General features: G+C 35.4%; 1 protein-coding gene across 2 annotated transcripts in view; it reads right to left on the reverse strand.

The window, feature by feature from the left end:
- LOC140136158 (semaphorin-2A-like) overlaps positions 1-25,085 on the reverse strand; it is a 34,873-nt gene that overhangs the window by 4,005 nt on the left and 5,783 nt on the right. Inside the window, exons 1-7 of one of the 2 annotated variants that reach the window (XM_072157862.1) lie at positions 15,172-15,286; positions 12,320-12,380; positions 8,333-8,484; positions 7,372-7,597; positions 4,802-4,893; positions 3,004-3,173; positions 1,459-1,532 (exon numbers count right to left, since the gene is read on the reverse strand). In XM_072157862.1, coding sequence (XP_072013963.1) covers positions 1,459-1,532; positions 3,004-3,173; positions 4,802-4,893; positions 7,372-7,597; positions 8,333-8,484; positions 12,320-12,380; positions 15,172-15,180 — 784 coding nt within the window. In that variant the 5' untranslated portion in view covers positions 15,181-15,286. Of the gene's footprint in view, positions 1-1,458; positions 1,533-3,003; positions 3,174-4,801; positions 4,894-7,371; positions 7,598-8,332; positions 8,485-12,319; positions 12,381-15,171; positions 15,287-17,966; positions 18,092-19,676; positions 19,824-25,085 lie in introns of those variants that run through there. The other variant, XM_072157863.1, reaches the window with a different exon arrangement.

The raw sequence follows: 25,085 nt of genomic DNA on the forward strand, positions 1-25,085 counted from the left end.
AGTTTTGCAAATAATTCACCCCAATTTTTGTGTGTGGTGAAATTATTCTAACAATGTTGCTGATTGGTCCAATTGAATACCTGAGTGGAAGAAGGGCCCAACTCCAATTTTTTACAAAAATGAGTTAGACCCAGCATTTTATTGCCAGCAGACTGTTCTTCCTTGTGTGTGAAAGATGAGCCAAAATCCACTCTCTAAATAGTCTTCCACGTACACTTAATCATGGTTTTCATGGAAGAAAGGCCCAACTCCATGGAGTTGGGCCTTTCTTCCACAAATATAGGGTTAAACAGGAATTTTGTTCATCCATGAAATCTGCTTCAATCACTATAATAAACTTTCTTGCTAACATATTATATGAGTTCTACTTGTGCATAATGGTGATTACCTTCTTTCTGTAGCTATTTATAACACAGAACTGGCACTTCCAGTATATTAGTGGAAGAAGGGCCCAACTCCAGCTCGTATTAAGACCTGTACCGTTGTCATGGAAACATCATATACAATTTCGAATGTATGTAATATTGTATGTTCATGTATTAAAGGTCCCTGAAGACGAAAACATTCTGTCTATAAAACTTTTCCAAATATTAAGTTTTTTCTTAATATCTCAAAAACAGTTTTGATGGAGTTGGGCCCTTCTTCCACTCAGGTATTCAATTGATAATGAAAACTACTTTTTGACCAATTGGCCTGTAGTTCTCATGGAGCCTATTATTAAAGCGCCATGATTGTTATGAAACAATTGTTGCTGTGCCAGTTGTCATGCAGAGTCGTGCATGCGTATGTCCTTACTTACATGATACAGTGCGTCGATACTTGCATGTGATGCGCTCAGCAGGTATGATACGAGATATATCATTTCAGTAAATTGGAGTGCTTATCCAATGAAAACCACAGGAAACTACATGATGGTATATTTGTGAATACTCTTATATTTATCCAGGTAGACAAACATAATAAAATGAATATTAAATCTGTTCATCTTGACTTACTGTTTTTGATAGCGATAGTATCGCGTCTCATCCAAGACGCATCATCAGGTTGACTGATCAGGTAGAGAACTATCGATTCTGCAGTTTACACACACCTCAAATTTGCCAATCATTCATTTGAGGATAAGAATATGCTAGTGCTCGACAGAGAACATAAGTGGTTTGAAAGAGGATGCAAGGATACATGTCTGGCGGGAGGAACCTTCGGCTCAACAATGTAGGGGACTTCACCACAACCTGTCAAGGACCTACGATGCAGCAATCAGGAAACTACCCCGGCGACTCTCCTGTGACATCATACCATCAAGTGTGTCACAGGTCAATAGTTCACCACTTGATCAGTCAGCCTGATGATGCGTCTTGGATGAGACACGATACTGTCGCTATCAAAAAATAGAAAGTCCAGATGAACAGATTTCATATTCATTTCATTACATAATGGTATGATAAAGACAAAACTTACGTGGCCAATCCTTGCAATTATTTGGGCATTCAAATGGTTTCTTGTCTCTTGTTTCACGTAGGCATTGCATACCACTGCATCAAAAGAGAAAGTGATTTACTTTTATGAAAAATTTGACAATTTTAATAAAATGTACAATACTGTGCACAAACATATAGCTACACTAAAAAGTAAGTCAATTTCATATACCATAATAAAATATGAGTCTAGTATGTGAGAATACAAAATATTGTGATTACATGTGCGATTTGTGTCATAGTGGCACAAGTCTCATTCATATAATTGCTGAGTGAAGCCTTCCTGCCCAGCACTAAATTTGGCATACCGTATTGTTTGTAATAAACGCTCGCCCTCTAATAAACGCACCCCCTCCAATTTTTCTGTGAAAAATAGACAAAAGTGAAACCATTTCCATGCCATAATATGTGAGCTTAAAACTTGCATCAGTCATGTCAGTGGCGATCGCTAAATTGCATAGACAAAACCTATTATGACTCAAACTTCCATCCATTTCTTTGCCCAATTATGGTAGAATGTCACCAGATTACGGGTGTAATTTTGTTGTATTTACCACGAAAATGTCATTTTCTACCGATTTCTGTGGGCAGCACCATGGTAGTAGGTATTATAGTCGTAAATCCCTCCTTTCTACAGGAGCACCATCGGGAAATTGAACCTGATTTTTAAGTTTTTTTCATTGACCATTAACTTCCAATAAATATCCCCTTTTGAAAAAATGCAACGCCCCGAGGCGTTTATTACAAACAATACAATATTTCAATATCCCATTAAAATGCAGAATTGACAATAATATGATGTTTTCCTGTGAAGGACACCCAGCCAGATAACAGTGAGATCCGTAAAAAATGAATCCGGATAAGATGAAGTTGGACTGTATTGTTTTAATTACCTCTTTCTGTACCAAGAGTTATATTTATAATATTTTCCATTCAAAATTAAGGATGATAGTTCGCAAAGGGGTTAAATCACAAAATATGAAAATGGAGCTAATGTCAGTTTCTGTTACACGGAGGTTATCTACACCCTCTGTGCAAGTTTCATAGTGACATATGATAGAGAATTGACACTGCATGAATATAACCACTTTCTTGCATTGAAACTACATGGACATAACAACCTTCTTTGCCATTCATCTCAAAATGCACTCAATGAGACATACACCCCTTTTACAGGGTTCCCGCACCTTGAAGCCTTTAAAATTCAAGGACTTTTCAAGGACTTTCAAGGTCCAAAAGCATGATTTTCAAGGACTTACCATAACACAAAAACCATGATGCAGCTCTCCATGCGGTACATATTAACGAAAGTGACAGCTCCTCTCCACTCCCCAAATTATGTCAAAATTATACTTTAGATCAAATTCCAATTTTCAAGGACTTTCAAGGACCATGTGCAAATTTCCAGGACTTTCAAGACCTTGAAAAGGTGTTTTCAAATTCAAGGCCTTACAAGGACCGTGGAAACCCTGCTTTTAGAACTAGCATCCTTAATTTAAGAAGTTAAAAAAACAAACGATTGACTTACCTAGTTTCTGAGGAACAAGAACCATCATAACTGCAATATGGATCTTGTGCTTGCACACACGTGTAGCACTTGGTACTAGTATTACAGTACTGTACATCTATGGCTACTACACGTTCTGATGTACCGATGTATAGTTTCTTGTCCTTTAGTTTCATTGTGACCACTTCCTCCTGCGCAAGGCACACAAAATAACGATTACATGGTTAATAAAAGGTTTGTGACCTGATGGACATGACTCACCCCACCCACTTTCCTTCATCAAAATGCAGATTTCGGTATCAGATGAAAGCTCACAATTATTGTTTTCATAATCACAGTGAAATTTTAAGCCTGAAATATGTTTTGTTTAGGTACCGTACTGACTATAGTATAGTCCACCCCATTTGTAGGTAAACATTTTTCAAAATTGAGGGGTAGGACTATACTCACCTCAATTTCATTTTTTTTAAATAATTCATTTTTTCGGTTTTTGGAGTGTCCTTTTTTTTTACAATTTCTGAAATTTTTTGAAAATTTGGGGGTGGGACTTTACTCGAAGGTGGGACTATACTCGCATCAGTGATAGTATGAACAAAAATAAGGCAGTTTGGTAGTGCACCATCCCAGAAGTCAAACACTGTTCTATAGGCCATTGGGATGTTCATTTTTGCTTCTAGAGTCAGAATCACTGGAGTAATTTAAAGGATGTCTCAGGCAATGACAACATTATGCCTTATATGATAGAAAAATAAATATCAAGAACGAATCACATGGTTTTATTTAAAACAAACCCATATTGACTATAAAAACAGCTGCCTCTAAATACGCGATATTCAAAACTCCAGCGCCGAAATTGTCTAGTGCAATGACGTCATGGTTACTTGTGCTCAATTGTTGTCAGCCTTCCATTGTATTACTGGGACATCATTGCACTGGACAATTTCGGTGCCAGGGAATTTTGAATATCGCGTGTTGAGAGATGGTTGTATAATTCATTTTTATGGTCAATATGGGTTTGTTTGAAATAAAACCACATGATTCATCGACATGAATATCCACTCGTACACATGATTCATGCTTGATAATTAATTTTCTATCATATAAGGCATAATGTTGTGATTGCCGGAGTTATCCTTTAACTCAAAACCTGGATTCAGCATGCTTGGGTGATGGGCCTCAATGTGTGGTACAAAACACCATGTGCTACAATTGGACCACACATCTTTAATGTAGCTTTAACTAAACATTAAACAGGCATTACAAAATAGTCACAGTGAGTCCCTACAATAAAAATAATAAATATAAGGAAACATAAGGAAATATAAGGAATAAGAAATAAAAGGAAACGGGCATGACAAAATAGTCACCTAGGTCCCTATAATAAAAATAAGAAATATAAGGAAACTAGTTCGCATCTGACCATCTTGTCAATCAAATTCTCTGTGGCCTGTGATTGGTCAGTAGCTCGTAAAATGGAGGTTGAATCATCTGGTGTCTTCATCGGAGAAAAGGAATCGCAGGAAATGGCGGACAATGACGGTACTTTCAGAAGACAAAAGCAACTTTTCTAGGCATTGTTGACATGGTGCCTTCAGCTATAGAGGTTTCCTATTACTACGACCTAACTTTTGAGATGGTTTGTATGTTTGAAGGTTAAAAACTAACCATAGGGCACACTGTTTTTCCACTGTGTTCACAGATTTCAATAATCATGACAAATCGTAAAAAAAACCCATCTGAGTTTGATTGACAGGCGACGTCAATATCTTGTACACATAATCCCCAATTGTCTTTTTCAGAATTACAAGGTTTTACTTACATTTACTGATTTATCAAGTTCCAAGTTGAATTCTTCAATCAAGACTGGATCATCCGGACTGGGCAAGTACATTTTGAAGATTTTACCATCCTCTATAATAGTAAAAATAATGAAAAAATGTTTCAAAAGGATCAGTATCAGATGAGTTCAATTTGTGTTACAGAACTTGCTTGCGATGAATTAATGCTAAATATCAACTAACAGTACGCCCAGTCCATAACATTCTGAGCAAAATATCAACTTCAATATCAGTCCTCAAAATGGCCGCCGCTGTGAACAGCATGGCAATTATCTGTAGTAATAATAGGCAATATAGTCGCTAAGGAAATTTAACATGTAAGTGCACTTGATGCACATCAATAAATAACAATACAATAATTTGGAAATAAACTGGACTGCAGCAGAGGTTTTTAATAGGTTACTCATACAATTTCATGATTTCGATGTCCAGTTGAAGCTTATTCACATAATAATATGGCATGGACATTTCTGTTTTATAGCCATATTTTCATTGAATAAAAATAGTGGGATTGTTTGTTAGAGGGAGAACTACAATGTACTGCAAGAGTGTAAATTTTCTCTGAACTTTTATTTGAATCGTGCCCAATACAGCGCCCGAGAAAATATAAACATGCCAAATATATTCTTTTTTGAATAGGACTATGTACAAATAATAAATTTAATAAACAAAGAACTTCAAAATCAGCAAAGCACGAAAAATTACACACACAAAAATTACCACTTTTTTCAGTACATACCGTCGGGTGCATTACATAATGAGGCCAAAAAAAAAAGTCGGGTGCATTACATAATGAGGCCAAAAAAAAAATTGTTTGCTTGCCCTCGAATGGATTTTAAAAATTGGGTCGGTCGGTCGGGAAAAGTTTTTTTTTTTTTTTTTCCCGTTTCCCAGAAACAGACATGGCGAATACCGAATCGGCGAATGCAATTAATGGTTCAAGCATTTCCGTAGCAGCAACATCATCACGCCATGGTCCAGCATCTGTGCTCGCCACTTGCACCTTAAACAATTGTAGCTCTTCTACATGTAGGCCTACGTTTAATGAAGTGTACAATTCTCCTACATGTAGTGTTTTCTGCTTTTCAAAACTATCATATTAATCAGCGTGTTCGGTCCCTTGGTTCACCTGTACAGCTAGCGCTACTCGTGTTGTGTCCGCCATGTTTAAAGTGAAATCATATTTATACCGAGCGATTTGTGCTCTCAATAAAAGTAGCCTCAACAAACATGTTGAAAAAAATAGTGCAATGTTACTTCCTAGTCGATACGAACAAATATCATGAATCTAAATATTTATAAACAAGAAATGAATATCTGGTACAACTGTTTTCAAATTTTATCTACTTTTACCATATTTTAACATCTGCTATATTGTATCCATTCTTGCACGATATGCACGGTTATATTTTGCCTGTAAATAAACTCATCCCTAGATGCGCCGTCCGAAATGTGCAGGTGGATAGCAAATTGTATTAGAGCTTAGACGCTGAGGTGGTATACTGAAATTGCGGAACCCGACAGTCAGGTACAGCCGGACACGTAAACATGCAGGATATTGTATTTTACAACGCTTTTTTAAATTATCGGTTTTCAGGCGAAAAATACATGCCATTTTGGGAAAATCGCAAAAAAAACCTTTTTTCAAAAAAAAAAAGTTCTACGGTCGGGACTGCCGAGACAGTCGGTCGGACGAGGGCAAGCAAACAACTTTTTTTTTTTTGCCTGACGGATCTGCACTTTATGTTAAAATCCATAGTGACGGATGTTGAGATTTCAAAATAATTGCACAAGACATAGTGACGGATAACTTTGGCAATCTATTACATACGTGAGATGTACGATATTACTACATTTTAATGTTTTAAATATCTTTCAAGGGTCTACTTTTAATAGACACATGAATTGCTAAACATTAATGGCAAGTTTGTAATCTATGCCCAATATAATTTACCTACTCAACGTTTTCCTGATGCCCATTTTTTGATAAATTTGCGATCAACATCCGTCACAATGTAAAACACCCTGGGTTTAACATCTGTCATAGTGTCATTATATCACTCATACATAAATTCTAGACAGTTCATTGGTTGATTGCCATTTATCATTTTTACCATCAGCCTCTCCGTGTGATAGTTTTTACCATCATCGTGCTGCGCCGTAGTGCGCATGCGCCAAGCCGTGCGCTGACTCGTAGACTCGCCGATTTAGTTATGGGGTGGACCCCAAAATGTGAAGTATATCACGGCAAAACATGGTGTTATGTTGATGAAAAAATGTATTTCCGACCTTAAATAGTATTTTAGTAATAGAATTTATGTACGAGTGATATAAAACAAATATTAACAGTCTTACATTCGTGTAATGGTCGAAATATAATCACTCGGTGAAAGATGTATTTTTCCATTCCACTCGCCGTTCAGGCTCGTGGAATGGAACAATCCATCTTTCACCGAGTGATTATATTTCGACCATCACACTCATAGACAGTAAATATTTGTATACTATGTAATGCACCTGGCGATATATTCCAAAAAGTCCATTAGCTTACCTGATGCTAAAAAGAAAATATCATGTGGATTCCCTCCAGCATCTTCTACCTTCTCATCCACTACTAGTTCTACAATCCTTTGGCCTTGTATGATCCCAAGAGGAGAATTGGAATCACGATTGTAGCCTACAAACGTATTGTAATTCCTGGTGTTAGGTACCAGTGCATCCATGAGTGGATAGTCTTTGATGAAATTAAAGTCATCTTCTTCATGTACATTTTTACACTATAAAAACAAGCAGATTAGTACATTATGTGGTGCATAAAATGTTCTCTCTCAAGTTTGTGAAAAATGAACATATTTGTAAGGTGATCTCAGATGGGCCATGACCTTTGACCTGACATACCATTTTACCCAAGGGTGATTGTGTTCAAGTCATATTGAAATCAATCAAAGCATGTGGGAGAAATGACTAAATGTTAACTTTTGGTGCTCTAAATCAACAATGACCTCACTTGACCTCAAAAAACAACCTTTGACCCCAGATTCCATACCACCCTACATTGTCTCTGACCAGTCTATGCTAGCAGGGTACCATAACAATTCATCAAGTTCTGTACATGGTGAAGCACTTTGAACAAATTAGTTAAATAAATGACCTCAAATGATCCTAATCCAAGCCAATTTCCTTTCCTCCACATCCTCCTCCTATTAGTCATCTTCATCTTCATCACCACCATCATCATTATCATAATCATCGCCATCATCAATATTAACACATCATTATTAACATCATCATCATCATCATCAAATACATGATATGTCTACCTACGTATACACTGTCCTTTATTGTTACATTTTATTGCACCATGGGAATTGTTCATGTTCATTACACATTTATCATTTTTGCATGCCACAAAAAAACTAAATTTTCCACCAAGATTAACTTAAATATTTCATGACACAACACCCCCCAACTTTTCACAAGCTTTGTTCTCAAACAATTTGCATTGTACTTACCGATCCTGGCCGGTTATCAGGAACTTTACTATTATCAATTGGTAACCACAATTCCGCAATGTTTTCTGCTCCTTTTGAATCTACCATTGTCAAAGAGTTGTTGAATCTCATCCAGACGGAAAACACATACAGCAGATCCAGTCGCACCAGTTCTAAAAACACAAATTGACAGGTTCAGTCCAAGGAATTTTGCTTGCTTGCTTAGGGCAACTCTTGTAGTCGGACCCCCGTATGGCTCTCCAAACTGCTCTATCCAGCATACACTAGGATCCACAACATGCTCATCTATCAGGGCACAGTTCTTTAACCCCAATATATTTGTACATTACCGTACTGACGCGAGTATAGTCCCAAATTTTTTTTTAAGTTTTTTATTTTTTCGGTTTTGTAGTGTCCCTAGACCTAGACCTAAATGCTAGGATCATTCATGATATTTTGTATTTGGGTCACTCCATATCAAATCAAGGAGGCGCCCCACCTGACCCCCTCAGATTTGCTTTATATTTTAGTCATATGTTGTACCTGTAAAAATATTAAAAACCTGCAAATTTGAGGTCTGTAGCTCTTACGGATTTTCTGTGGCAGCCATTTAAAGTTGGAGTAGGGGGTCTAAATTTGGACCCAAAAGTTGCCCTTTAAATAAATTTCATCTTTGGGCGTTTGTGCCTTCTTTATAAAAAGAAAGAGAGGTCTGAAACTTTGCATACACACTAACTGCATGCCCAATTTGTCAAAAAATAAAAAATAAAAAAATTCTGTAATTGCACGTTGTGTCACGGGCTCATTAAATATGCAAGAAAAAATGTAATGTTTTGTAAACTGGCAAGTTTAGCCCCCTAAATTCACATTTTTTGTCAGATTAATTATTTTTGTTGTCACCGATGCTATATATAGGATAAATACAATGCATACCCAAAAATTGGGGTCACAACTCATTTACATTTTTAGAACAGCGCCCTCACGAAGATGGAATTTATTGCACATTCAACATTTTCAGGGGGCCCAAAGTCGATGTGGTCCACCTTCAAAGTTTATAAAACATCACTTTTATATAACTACAAGTCTTAAATTACAACTTTGCTAAGTCCCAGTAATTGTATAGGTTGACTTCATATAAAATGACAAGCCCAAAGTTAACCATTTTCTTATGATTGCATGTAGTGCAAAAGGGTGCAAATGTGCGAATTCGGAAGGTTGAAAGTCAAATTGACCCCAATATTGAAAATAAAATGGAAATAAAAGTAAATAGGGCCAATAACTATGCATCTAGTCATTTATTTTCAATATTGTGGCCATTTTGACTTTTAAACCTTCCGATTCGCACATTTGCAGTACATGCAATCATAAGAAAACGGTCAACTTTAGGCTTGTCGTTTTATATGAAGTCAATCTATAAAATTAATGGGATTGAGCAAAGTTGCAATTTAAGACTAGTAGTCATATAAAAGTGATGTTTTATAAATTTTGAAGGTTGACCACATCGACTTTGGGCCCCATGAAAATGTTGAATTTGCAATAAATTTCATCTTCGTGAGGGCGCTGTTCGAAATGTAAATGAGTTGTGACCCCAATTTTTTGGGTATGCATTGTATTTATCCTATATATAGCATCGGTGACAAAAAAAAAATTAATCTGACAAAAATGTGAATTTAAGGGGCTAAACTTGCCAGTTTACAAAACATCTTCGTGAGGGCGCTGCACTCCAACTTTAAATGGCTACCATAGAAAATCTGTATATATTGAAAACGAAATGGAAATACAAGTAAATAGGGCCAATAACTACTCATCTAATCATTTATTTTTAATATTGTGGCCAATTTGACTTTCAAGCCTTCCGAATTCGCACATTTGCACTACATGCAATCATAAGAAAATGGTCAACTTTGGGCTTGTCATTTTATATGAAGTCAACCTATACAATTACTGGGACTTAGCAAAGTTGTAATTTAAGACTAGTAGTTATATAAAAGTGATGTTTTATAAATTTTGAAGGTGGACCACATCGACTTTGGGCCCCCTGAAAATGTTGAATTTGCAATAAATTTCATCTTCGTGAGGGCGCTGTTCGAAATATAAATGAGTTGTGACCCCAATTTTTTGGGTATGCATTGTATTTATCCTATATATAGCATCGGTGACAACAAAAATAATTAATCTGACAAAAATGTGAATTTAGGGGGCTAAACTTGCCAGTTTACAAAACATTATATTTTTTCTTGCATATTTAATGACCCCGTGACACAACGCAAATTACAGATTTTTTATATTTTTTATTTTTTGACAAATTGGGCATGCAGTTAGTGTGTATGCAAAGTTTCAGACCTCTCTTTCTTTTTTATAAAGAAGGCACAGACTCCCAAAGATGAAATTTATTTAAGGGGTAACTTTTGGGTCCAAATTTAGACCTCCCTACTCCAACTTTAAATGCCTGCCAAAGAAAATCCGTAAGAGCTACAGACCTCAAATTTGCAGGTTTTTAATATTTGTACAGGTACAACATATGACTAAAATATAAAGCAAATCTGAGGGGGTCAGGTGGGGCGCCTCCTTGATTTGATATGGAGTGACCCATTTTTAATATGAAAATTGATAATTTGTATTCATGCCATAGTCTATTAATGATTTCAAAATGCATTGAATTTGAATGCATTTTGAAATCATTAATAGATTATGACATGAATACCAAGTATCAATTTTCATATTAAAAATACAAAACATCTTGAAATTTTTTTTTCTTTTTTTTTTTTTTTTAGGTCAACCATGAATGATCCTAGCATTTAGGTCTAGGTCCTGACACTCCAAAGCCGAAAAAATAAATAACTTTAAAAAAAAAAAAAAGGTGGGACTATACTCGCGTCAGTACGGTATTTAAATGACCTTGACAAACACTCATACTCTGCACCTTGAGGTTCCTTTTGTCCCTTAATAGCGGCTGTATGCTGCTTGGCAATGCGTCACAAGTGCAGTGCATGCCCGCAGGTGTGGGTCCCTGATTTAAATTTACTATACGTTATAAATTAGAATGGTCCTTGAAACTTTTGGCTTATTCCTATGACTGCTACCTTGGCGCCCCAAGTGCTTAAGAAATTTGCACAGTATTTTTTTGGGGCCTGAGAGCACCAAATTGCATTCTGAATACAAGGAATGTCCTTCTGATAATTTTGATTTTATAATACAAGTTTTATGACTAATTATTAAGAGTTGATATTTTTCACATTTAGGGACCGATCGTTATTTACGGCAGGGGGATGGGCATTTTGGAAAAATATTGACAAAAAAATTTGTGTTCCCCATCACGTCCACTCAAAAAAATTTGGATTCCCCATGTTGTTTTCCCCAAATTTCTCCATTTAAAACTTAACAATCCCCCTCCTGGTTCAACGAAAAAATTTGCGTTTCCCCTCAAAATCCCCCCCCCAAAAAATCGGGTTCCCCTCGATCAACGATCACAGTCCTTGAAGTAAACTTTATAAATCTGAGTACATATCATTAGATTTATAAAGTTAACTGTTTAAGGACTGTTAAATAATCAAAAATATCATTTTTTAATAATTTGCCATAAAATTTGTATTATATCGCAAATTTCAAAAAATCAAAATTATTTAACATCGGAAGGGCATTCCTCATATTCAGATTGCCATTTGGTGTGTCATATGTGCTCTCAGGTCCCACAAATATACTGTGCAAACTTAGCTATCTAAGCCCTTAACCCCCTGAGCACTACCTTCCGATCTTACATTGGCTCTGATTGGTCAATTACATGATATCTTCACTTTAATCACCAATCAGAATGGAGCTTTGCAAATAATTCACCCCAATTTTTTTGCGTGGTGAAATTATTCAAACAATGTTGCTGATTGGACCAATTGATAATGAAAACTTCTTTTTGGCCAATCGGCAGGTAGTTCTCATGGGGTTAAGCATCCTCAAAAACAATTAATCAAGCTTTTATGCAATTAGCATATTGATTTGATGATAGATACTTACTCTGCTGTTGAGAATGTGGCATAGATGACATTTTCATCCTGAGTTGCTGGGTGGATATCCTCTGAAAAAAGAAAGAAATAGGATCATGCAACATTTTTGTCTTGAATTAACTGATGTGACCATTGACATTTTGTCACCCAGGTATGAGTTATTGTCATAGACCAGATTGGGGAGCCCTCTTTTGGTCTATACACAAGCGCACTTGCCTTTTAACCACAATGTCATGGGTCTGAAGCCTGACAGGACCGGAAGTGATTAGAAGATAGCGCAGGATACTTAGATGAGCGATTTGTGACAATATAAGGCAAAAAAAAAATATTGTTGTGTTGCCCTCAAGTGGGAAAATGGGAAAGTTGGGTCGGACGGTTGGCCTTTTTTTTTTTTTTTTTTCAAACCTTCATTTTTTTTATATCCCTCAAATATCAAATAATGCTTCTTCAATTAGGGGACATTTGCCAATTTTGACTTCTGGATACCTGTTAGACATCAATTAAAGACTAGTCTTTCAATAAAATATTAATTTTAAGTTAAAAACATTGATTTTTTGAACAAATCTGTAAAAATCATCAGTCAAAAAAAAAAAATGCTGACCCTGATTTTTCAGGATTTAGGGTCGGGCGGTTGAGGGCAACACAACAATTCTTTTTTTTTTTTGCCTAAGGTCATGGCATGATCCTACAGAAGTATGAGGCATTTTGCTTCCATGTTTCGACTTCCAGGTCATTTGTGTACAAATGTTTGCAAGTCATAATTTTTAACGTCTACCCTACTTTGGAAGTGATTTGACCATAAAAAGTTTGGATTTATTAGTTACCATCCACCACAAAGGGGCAGTACATGCCCCCAACTCAACACAAAAGTTGGTAACCATGCATGTTACCAAATCTTTCATTAGACCCCCTTTGCAATGATTTTTCATCCAATTTACCCTTTACCATACAAAATTGAGGGCAAAATTTGACCAAAAACAACACCTTTTTTGTGGTTTTCAATGACTAGAATTTCAAACAACCCCTTTTCAATGACACTCAATATTGACATAAAATTACTGGATTTTTCCAAGTACCCCTTTTATCCAAATTTTGCGGATAGTACAGATTAAATACCCCTATTTTGCCAATTTCGTAGTCCTCTACTGGTAAAAAAAAAAACTCCTTTTCTGCTATATTTGGTAACATGCATGGTAACTAACTTTTGTGTTGAGTTGGGGGCTGGGGGCAGTATTGTCAGCAGAACTAGTTCTGAGCCTTTCAATGGACAATCAAACAAAGGATTTCTCAACCTATTTATTGATAATTAAACTACTTTCCTAATAACCAATATGGACATGTAATATGTGATGCAATCAAGCAAAATGAGTCTGATGTCAATCAAAATCAAAAGTCAGTTGTCAAATTCTGTACATGATCCATTCTCAGAGCTTTATTTTGCTAAATTTGACTAACGGTTCCAGAAATGGGGCAATTTTATTTTTGCTCAGAACAGCATAATACAAAGGAAGTTGAATAGTATTGGCTATATCTCAAAGTCAACATTCCTGACATCCGATTCATTTTGCTTGATCACATATTTCATTGTAAAGCTTATTTTAAGAAGACTTTGTCACATTTCTCTGCTTGTTCACAATTCCGCTTGTTCAACAAACAATTATTGTGTCAAATATCTCACTAAAAAGGGAAAATGCAGACCTTACAGCTCATTTGGTCACATACATCCTGACAATATATGTAACCAATAACTAAATGAAAAAAGGAGGGCCATCTTGTATCTTTGTTTTTGGTAGATCTATGGGTAACAAACATGTCTGATTTTGGTTAGCCTTAAGGGCTGGGGTATGAACGTTTGGACAGTATTTATTTTGGGACATCAGAGCACATCAGACATATCGAATTGCATTCTGAATACGAAGAATGTCATTCTGATATCAAATAATTTTGATTTTTGAAATTGCAATTTAATACACATTTTATGGCAAATCATTAAAAATTGATATTTTTGATATTTAACAGTACTTGAAGTAAACTTTATAAATCTGATGATTTATACTTAAAGTGTATGTAGGTGGGATGAAAAGCCGACGATCAATTGAAACCTTTGACCTTTCGTATTGAAGATATGGATTTTTTCCCCAAAACACCAAAAAACAAAAATGGGTCTTTTGGGAAAAAATCCATATCTTCAATATGAAAGGTCAAAATTTTCAATTGACCGTCGGCTTTTCCTCCCTGCTACATACACTTTAAGAATATATCATTAGATTTATATAATTTACTTGAGGACTGTTATATATCGAAAATTTGAAAAATATCAAATTTTTATAATTTGTCATAAAATTTGTATTATATTGTGATCTTCAAAAAATGACAATTATTTGATATCAGAAAGACATGCTTCAGATTCAGAATGCAATTCGATAGGTCCGAGGTGCTCTCATGTCCTCAAAAATACTATCGAAATGCAATAAACGCTCATTTTAGATCCCTTAAGTAGGTGCCAACTAATTATGTCAATTACAAAAAACTTGAACTTTGGCACACATTGTGCATGGTATACAGATCATCTGACCCCACACAATTGTGCATGGTATACAGATCACCCGATTCCACACATGACCAATCATGCGACAGTACTGTGAATTTAGAAAATTTCACAGAACATTTTTACACTTTTTGCGCTCAACACAGCAACCGCAAAAAATAAAAGCATGCGAATATGTACTTTTATGTGAGGTCTATGTAAGAAAAATCAAAACTACAAACTTTAAAAACAATTAGTTCAAAATTGGCAAAGAGCAAAAAATTAAACCAGCGAAAAATTAAACTAGTAAAAATTACCGCTTTTACATAACTTACGCAGTTCATTGAAGTAGAATGGAAAGACTCCTTGTGTTGAGCAATTCAGACGTGCCTTCTGAAAAGTGGTCCATAATCCATCCAACATGGTTCCAGCTCCACCTCCCGTATCATTCTAAAGGAAGAATGGAAAATAACAAGGGTTTACTTTACTAATACATTGACGGGAATAAAATCCTTATATTATATTGAATGAAACGTACCATTACAAAAATCTGTTTCCAAATTATATTTAGAGTTATTAAGAGTTATATTTCTCCAGTGGTTTTGATATGAAGAGCAAAAATTTGTATAACATATACCATATTTTTGTTAACACAACCTAAACTAAGCATATCTCGAGCGTTAAATTTTACTGGGGTAATAAGAAAAATATTACCTTTCTTCAAATACATAATCGCTGTTTTGATGAGGCAAAATGGGGGATGAGGCTGTTAATCTGGACACACACCTTTAACTAAAGTATTTCTATTTTAAAAAGTCACATACTTGCAAAGGGAAACTGATAAGAGGAACTTTTGACTTAAATTATCTCAAATTTTGAAAAATCTTTAATAATTCCCAGGTGTTCATTAAACTAAGGTCATAAATCAGCTTCATACAAATACAATTACAATGGTATACTGTAAACCATGATATTTTTAGTGGCATTAAATTTTTTGCATTTTTGGAGAAAACCCATGTTTCTGTGACATAACATTTCGTGAATTTGTACATTTCCTTAAAGACATAGGAGGAAGAAAAAATATGTGCTGGCATGAAAATTTCGCCAATCAACTGCCCTCGCAAAATTATTTAAAAAAACCATTCAAACATGCGAACATTTGATGCTTTATAGTATTGTCTATGACACAAGTTGGAGCAACTAAAACCCTGCTACTGTAGGAAAAAGAAACCCTTGGCTATATTTAGTACATTACCTTTTTAAAAAACTGTTAAAGAACTGCAGAATTTGTATTAGATTATTTATAAAAAAATGCAGGTACATAAATGTGGTAAATATTTTGGAATAAAAAAATATTATCTTGTTTTGCCAAATGAAACACAGCTAAATCTTAATCCATTACTTAGTTCTAACTGGTAACAAAAGTCAAATTTAACTATCTGGCCAATTTTTGGAAATGTTTTTCGTATGATGCGATATTCATTCTAATTTTTGGAAAAAACATTTTCTAATCTCTTTTTATAATCGCTCATCAAAATTAAGATCTTTTTAGTGCTTAGACTTGTTCCAAGTATTTGCATTTTTGTGACTGCAATTGGAAGAAAAAAATACAAACAACTGCATTTTTTGGTTCACTTTCTCTCAAATTGCAAAAATATAAAAATTCAACTTTTATTGCCAAATAAAACTTTACTTACTAACTAACTAATAGATTAGATTATAATTTATAGAATGTTTTATTTTGCAAAACAAGGTAATATTTTTTTTAATCCAAAGAAACTAGTGCTGCTTTTTTCTGGAATCAGGAATAGCGGTGGGTTATTCCATATATTTATGTTCATGTTACACATCAGGTGAAATAAGCCCAATCGGCATTGGAAGTTTGCAATGCATTGTAGGACAGTTTTTGCAGTTTTGGGACACTTTGTCCTTTGACCTTTCAGAAAATTCAGAAATATTGGGTTTTTGTACGTACAAAATATAATCTAAAATGTTTTACAATACTTAAAACAAATATAAAAAATATTAGTGTTGTATAAATTAATTATTTGGTATTTTTAATGATCAAAATTGTGACAATAATAAGAAAATTAATAATAATTACGTAAATTTTCCCGATATGTCAGAGGTCAAAGTGTCCCAAAACTGCTCTCAAAAACCGGTAGTTAGAATAGCGATTGGGCTTATATGTGCACATTTTGTGTAAATAGGTTTAACAACTTCAGTTCCCAAAATCACCATATATGCAATTAACCACCACATATCAAAAGCTGTGGATGCATCTGGCTATTCCAATTGAAATACATACACCCCTAAGGCCCAAAAAAAATAATTGTTTTTTTGTTTGTCCTCCACAGCTTTGAAAGAGGACGTTGGATTTTTTTTTTTTTAATTTTTTTTTTTTTGGATTTGGTGCATTCCTGGACCTAGCTAGAGCTAAATGCTACAATCATTCATGGTGACTTAAAAAAAACCAACATTTTGTTTCTTTAATATGCATTTAAAGTTATAATTTGAGTTCATGTCATAGTCTTTTAATGATTTCAAATCCAATGTATTCAATTCACAAGTTATAACTTTGCATATTGAAGACACAAAATGTTTTGGGGGGCTTTTTTAATTTTCAACCATGAAAGATCTTAGTATTTAGCTCTAGCTAGGTCCAGAGATACTCCAAATCTGAAAAAAAAAATTGAATTTTACTTATTTTGTAAAAAAAAAAAAAAAATTATTGAAAAAAAAAAAAAAAATATTGGTCAGGCCTTAATCTGAGGAGCGGGCGGTGGAGGACAAACAAACAACTTTTTTTTTTGGCCTAATGAAGACATTACCTCAATATCCCACACAGGGGGTGTAGATTTCAAATGGAATAACCCATAATGACAGTATTAAAAACATCAATAAACATCTATAATATATCAGACATGAAAATGATGTTTTGAAAGAAAAAACCTGAACACTATGTTGACATAGTTAAACAATTTTAACCAAAAAATATATACAACATGTTTTAGTTTTAGGATAATTTATATTAGTAAAATGTGTGATGTGTAGTGAAATTGCCGGCTGCATATGACACCGACATATAAGAATGTGTGTCACATGACCCATGTATGCCTCTAGTACTTACCTTACAGACTCTGCCAACACGTGAGTACACAATTTTTCCTGCGTTGATGTATTCGGTAGCCGTCTCCCGGAAAAAGAAGTAAATGTGATCTCCATACTCGATAGGATCACCTACAAATTGAGCATCTAAACAGGAAACACACAACAAGGAAATTACATTCAATTCCTCTACACTGGTCAAGAATACAAGCCCCCCGAGCAGTTCTTCTGGTATGAACCAAACCTGCCTGGTTATCAAATTGATCAGTGACGAGGTTATCTCAGCATTTGACAGGTGCTAATTGATGTTTTTAATGTTATTGCATCAATTAGGACCTGTCAAATTTAGAGATAACCTTGCCAATGATTAATTTGATAACCAGACAGGTTTGGTTCACCTCAGAAGACCTGCTCTGTGCTCTGGTGGAGTTTCTCTTTACACATATAAAATTTACAAAGTGAAAAACACACAGTTGAAAAAGACCCTGTTGAGTTGGAAGTGCACCACACCTTAGAATCCCTATCCAGTAAGATCATGTATCACTTTTCATAAAACCCTTGAAACTTTACTTACATCTTAAGTTCAGGAGTTTTTCATTATAGCTTACTATTTCATTATAAGTCCTTCACACTTGATTCTGAGTTCCCATCATACGCCATGTATTTGAAATTCATGCATTAAGTTTTAATTCATCATTCCGATTCTTCACAAATTAAAATTAAACATAATCTGAATTTGTTTTACATACTACACCAGCTGGAACATAAGGGTATAGAGGTCATGCATATGACGTATCATTCCGTAAATATGGCCGACTACTCAAATGCATTCAACAAAGCATGATTGCAATCTACATCAAACATTTGATTGAATGGACTGCACTGCGCCATGATTACGGTGAAGGACACCGTTCAAATCCTTTGTTTGCAGCCAATCAATAATGTCACGCATAACCTCTATACTGACGACACCAAAGGGCTAGTAATGGTTCTAAAGTTATGCAGTTTTGTGATGTCGATTATGTATTTTATTGTTTTTTACACCATATTTTTGCCTTTATCTCAGTTTCAAATTTGCCGCCTTTGGCCCCCATGGACCAGATCGTGTCACGATTGACTATCTAACAATCTGAGGATTTTTAAAAACTTAAAAAAAAAAAACCCGACCGACTTGCCATCCTGATTTATCCCATTTACGGGCAACAACAATTTTATTTTTGCTTAACCCCATGAGAACTACCTGCCTATTGGTCAAAAAGAAGTTTTCATTATCTTGATCTTGTTGTTATACTGGCCAACACTCCTCCTGGAGTCAGACGGTCAGGGAGTGTGCGTGCGGAGTGCTAAGTTAGTCTTGACTTGAAGTGGTTTTGATGTGGTTGGCTACAGCTTCTTTGAACTGTGGTATTTCTTCTATTTGTGTTATTTGTTCTGGTAGGTTGTTCCAATTTATAATAGTTCGGGGAAAGAAAGAGTATTTCATACAGTCTTTGCTGGACCAATCAGCACATTGGACCAATCAGCACTGTTCAGAGGAGTGGTGTCAAATTAATTTTCCTTGAAGTTGAACCAATCAGCACATTGTTCGAATAATTTCACCACACAAAAGAATTGGGTGAATTATATGCAAAGCTCCATTCTGATTGGTTATTAAAGTGAAGATATCACATAATTGACCAATCAGAGGCAATGTTAGATCGGCAGGTAGTGCTCAGGGGGTTAAGGTACTTACTATTCAACCAGTCTGGATCATCCTTGTCCGTCTTAACCACACTAGCCAAATTTATCTTGCCATCTCCATCAATTGTAGCACGGCTTATCACTGAATCTTTATTCTGTTCTTCATTAGCACCTGCATATATCACCTCGCCCAAAGTTGCTACAAAAAAAATACCGTAAAAACTCGAAAGTTAGCATATGTGCTTACTATCGAGCGCTTTTGAAAACATAAAATTGTACCTGGTGCTTTACCAACTGAGCTAAAGGGGTTGAGACACAATTTTGTAGTTTTACTTGTTCGTATATAACTATGTGTAACGATGCTTTGATCAAAACCCTTTACACTTTTGTGGATGGGGCTCTTCATGTTTGCATGTTTTAAAAGCGCTTGATAGTAAGCACATTTGGTAACTATCAGGTTTTTACTGTATATAAAACATGAAACAATTTAAATTATCAACTTTTAGAAAAGGTAGAGTTTCAAAAGTGACACATTTGGATATTTCCACCTTCTTACAGGTTTAATAATGCCTGGCGGATGAACGCTCACTCCACCGTTAGTGGGTTTTAACATTTTGCCGTCAGACAAGTTTAGAACTGTCAAGAGGTCTGCTTGTTTTTTGTAGACAAGGGGCAGTCTTCAGTGAACCGCTCTTTTCAGAGCTACCAAACCTTTAAGGTTAGCAGATAGGCGAGATCTGCTTGTTCTCTGTTGACAAGGGCAGTCTTCAGTAACGGCCCCTTGCCATAAGTAGGCAAGGGCGGCCTAAATGTCTCATTCTTAGGTACTTTGTCTTGACAGTTCTAAACTTGTCCGACGGCAAACCCGTTAAAACCCACTAATTGTTATGAATTCCCATCGTAAAAGCCTATCCCACAATTCACTTCACTGTGTTCAATATCTATGTGCCTAGAGGGAAAAGTCAATGTAAGTTTTTGCCACTTTTGAAAAGCTCTCTTTTTTATTCAAATTGCTATAACTTGGGGAAATAAAGTCATATCATGCCGAATAAGGTATCAAAATTATGCAGAACAAAATTCTCCATCTATCGACTACTTTATTTTGTAATTTAGTTTTAGTGTCTTTAAGAAATGGCTTTTGTTTTAAGTGTATAGATACTTTTTGTGCGCAGTATATATTAAATAATGACTTTCGGGTCCGCACCAGGATGGTCGGGTACCTAAGAGCCTGCCCAAATACCTAATAGGGCTTAATTTTGACATATAACATGATCTGCATGTAAGTAAAATTGATTCCTAAACAACCTACTAATTCAGAACAATGTTAGTGATACATCAACAAAAATCCTGAAATGATCTTGAAATCAACAGGTTTATATCTTTTTCATTCTTTATGCTGGGGATCTACAAATTTATCCATTATCTCATTTCACCAATTAATGGACTATGCAGATTACACTCTAATGGGCTATTCCAGTTGAAATCCGCACTACCCCTGTGGAGGATTTTGGAAATATCTTCCACAAGGGGAGTATGTTTTTCAAATGTAATTGGTCAAAGTTAATCATTTTGAAACCTATACTCCCCCTATATTATGGCTTTACCTATATATTCCACAACTGGAATATTTCAAATGGAAGTTGCCCAATTGTCTATTCTATTCGAAACTCATACTCCCTCTGTGGAAGACTTTAGCTAAATCTTCCACAGGGGTAGTGTGGATTTTTAATGAAATAGCCCAATTCATCCATTGATTAACATATTACACAGTGCCTCCCAATAATTTTCACATTAATAAAGTTTAACACAGTGCAACAAGTTAAACTCAATTTACCCTAGCTAAGAAATGGGCGAATCCATGTTATTGTTTACTGGGTCAGAGGTCAATCATTGTCATGCAGATAAATTTGTATTGTTTGGCTCGACCGGGAACCAATGGATTTTTCAGCGGGTTTCAAGGCGTGATTAGTTGGTGATTTATTCACTGTTGGTTTTGTATTGGACACGACAACAACAAAAATCTTTGGATTATTTGGATTGAAGTTGGATTTAAAATTGGATGTGGATTGAAAATTGGAAAAAATAAATAAATAAATAAATAACATTGCAACGCTCTTTTCTTTGCATTGAATTTGGATTGAATTTTGGATTGGAAATTTGATTGGACTGGAATTGTAATATTCTTTTCTTTGGATTTGGATTGAATTTGGATTTAAAATTGGATTAAAAAATAAATAAATAAATAAATAATTGCAATGCTCTTTTCTTTGGATTGGATTTGGATTGAAAATTGGATGTGGATTTAAAATGGAGAAAAAAAAAATAAATAAATAAATAAATAATTGCAATGCTCTTTTCTTTGGATTGGATTTGGATTGAAAGTTGGATTTGGATTGAAAAAAATAATAATAATAATAATAATGAAAGACCAGGGTTTATCATGTGTGTTACGGTCTGTGTGAGGGATTTTGATCATAGTTGCATACCTTTTTTAACCTTGCATCCCTCGTTAGGCTTTGATCACAGGCTCAACGGGAATGTGGACGAGCTCTTCGAGTCTTTTTAGAACTTGATGGTATTAGTAATGTGAAGTTCAGAAGTTCAACGGTAGATTTAGATCATAAAACTTGGTGAAGAAGGATCTTGGATAGTTTAATAATCTTGTGGTAAATCTCAGGTCAAATATTTGGATGGTGATTTAAGGAGGAGTAGTTATGAGTGCCGCAAAATACATTGGTCATCGCCCTGTTGGCCACAAGGGGGTCAATTTAAAGTAAAGTAAAATAAATTGGTTGGTCATGAAACCAATATAAAGATATCTAATTAGGAAAAATCGTTAAGCAGGGTCAAAGAACTAATTAATGAGAGAAGGATTTCATGAAAAAACGGGGATAAAAAATTCTTGAGGTCAAGTAAGTAAAAGCCGGATTGTGTGAAAATTGGGAAAATGTGTTCCCTCATCCCTTGCATTTGTGATACAATGACAAGGATATATTGTGTCAAAGCATTTTTATTGTGGATTAAGGGTAATTAAGGCAAAGATTGCTTCAGTTTCTGGAATTAGTAATTAGTAAATGTCATAATTTGAAAGGGTTAAATTTGTATGAGAGTAGATCGCTTTAAATAATTTGTCATGCTTATCCACATAACACGACGGTTCATAAAATGGTCAGGGAAAGAAATTAATACAAATTAAATATTCATCTGTCTCCTGATAACTTGTGTTGGATCACAAACAAAATCGAGGAGGTTTATTCAAGTTACACAGGGTAATTAGTATACATGTGCTGGCAGGTTGGTTCCCATTTCTTTCTTTTTTTTCTTTTATTTATATTGCAGGCGATACCAATGACACTTTGATGCTGGTGGTAAGAAACAAGCCTGACCTGTATGTACATGTACACCTGGACACCCATATAATTGCTAGTGACTACTAGACTTTGTGAGGCGACAGTAGACTTTGACATGCACAGCGAAGCATATTGAAAATTTTGTGTCATCTGCGAAACTGAACTTACGCACGAGCAATACAAGGGAGAGCATGCATCTTTTACACAAATTGTACTGTCAGAAGTCTATTGAACCAAATAAGTTCAGAAGTTCTGAGTCCAGCTAACGAAAAAGTTAACACTTTAAGGCTTCTCTTGGTCTATATAATAGCATCGTTTGATCAACCGCAGTTGAACTTTGCATGGGAAATATTAATTTGATCATTCCTTCGATGTCGAGAAGTGGAAATTTGAAAGATGGGTTGTGCATGATTTAGCCATGACCGGCGCTTTGGTAAGGCAACTCAGGAACAAAGGGTCGCATGAACGTCCAGAGTGCTGAAATAGAATAAAATAAAGCAAGACAACAGGCAGGATGCTGTTAGCCACAGCGGTCCCATATTTCCGGCGCAAAATGGAATTAAACAACCCAATCACTGGGTTCCGTGTATGCGGTTGTGCGTAAGTGTACTGGCTAGGGTGTCTTACTCGGATTACAAGGTCTATTTCACTACACAACAGAATAACCCGATTTCTGCCTGAGATAGACGAAAAGATTTTTCAATTGGTAACTAAAAGTACGAAAGAAAGTTAACCATTATGATGTTGATAATCAAAAGCTCAAATCAACTTCTTCAGACATTTGAAGAAAGAAGAATTAACTTAAAAGAGGCGTAAATTCATCCAACTTCGCATTGGTAGTGGACAACATATACAAAAACAATTTATACAATTTTGCAGAGTTGGACGAAAAGGGTCAACATGGGAAGTTCCATTGGACAAATGAATCTCATGGGACTTGGAATATCACTAATATCTGGGTTTCTAAAAATTGAATTGCATGGTACGTAAAATCTTACAAGAAACAATTTATACAGTTGTGAGCCCTCTGATATTATATTGATGTGCTTTATGTTATGTAATAGTATGACTATAGGGGGTTATATATCTCAACAACACATATATTCTGTTGTACATTTGAAATTAATAACATTGAGTCAATCGTGCTGGTTTTTGTTTGATTAAGTCTGTGTTAAAGGGAAGTAGGAATCAACTCCAGTTTGGCATGGGGTAGCTAGACTCTGGGGCCAAGTACTATGCCCTCATTTTTTCTAGTTTTTTTGTGAGGTTGCGCAGCCGGCTAGTTATCGCGTTGATTTCTTTCAATATCCTATTGTGAACATACAATATAGAGGTCAATGTATCTCGCAGCATATAGAGCCAGCACAATTAGTAGTGTTATTGTGGAGAATTATATGGATTACAGTCAATATCCAGCAAAGAAATTTTAGTGCTGTTTTATGCTAATGAACAATTAGTGGCACAGAGCCAAACGGTGATTTATATTTCAATGTGCCAACAATAAAATCCTTCATTGAGGCACCAGTTAGTTATCAGTAGCATTATCAAACATAGGCAGATATATCTGGTTCATCCATCACCATGTGGTTTCTGGTATTCAAGCAGACGCGGCTCTCAAATGCGCTAGTCAAATTTAAACATGTGCCTCATTCCATTGTGTATCCTCCAGGAGTGTTAGAGGAGGTTTAGGTAATGGTATCCGTGCGGCAAAGTGAACAAACAAGTTTAAGGGGAGTTAACCAAGTTCCTTATAAAATAAGTCCCTTGTGTGGGGTTTTGAATTATCTTTTCTGTATTTATTTATTATGATATATGTACATGTCATAGAATGCTAACATTAATACTTTATCCTTTGTAACTTCAGGTCGATCACCTGTTGAGAGTCTCGAGAATTGTTCCACTCGGGAGCGTCTGACCTGTATGCACCAGTACCGTAATTTATTGTTGAGTTTCCAGCCATTATATATTGGATTTAATGATCCAAGGGTTCGGGTCAAACGCTCAGAATTTGAGCTTGTTGGCGGCTACCCGAATGCAAGTTTGGATCACGTGTTGGTTTATCCAAAGCGAGATTTCTCTGCGCCTTTGGTCGTTGTATCGCTAGAGTCTTG

This window comes from Amphiura filiformis, chromosome 16 (genome assembly GCF_039555335.1).
Source record: "Amphiura filiformis chromosome 16, Afil_fr2py, whole genome shotgun sequence".
In the NCBI taxonomy this organism is placed as follows: Eukaryota; Metazoa; Echinodermata; class Ophiuroidea; order Amphilepidida; family Amphiuridae; genus Amphiura; species Amphiura filiformis.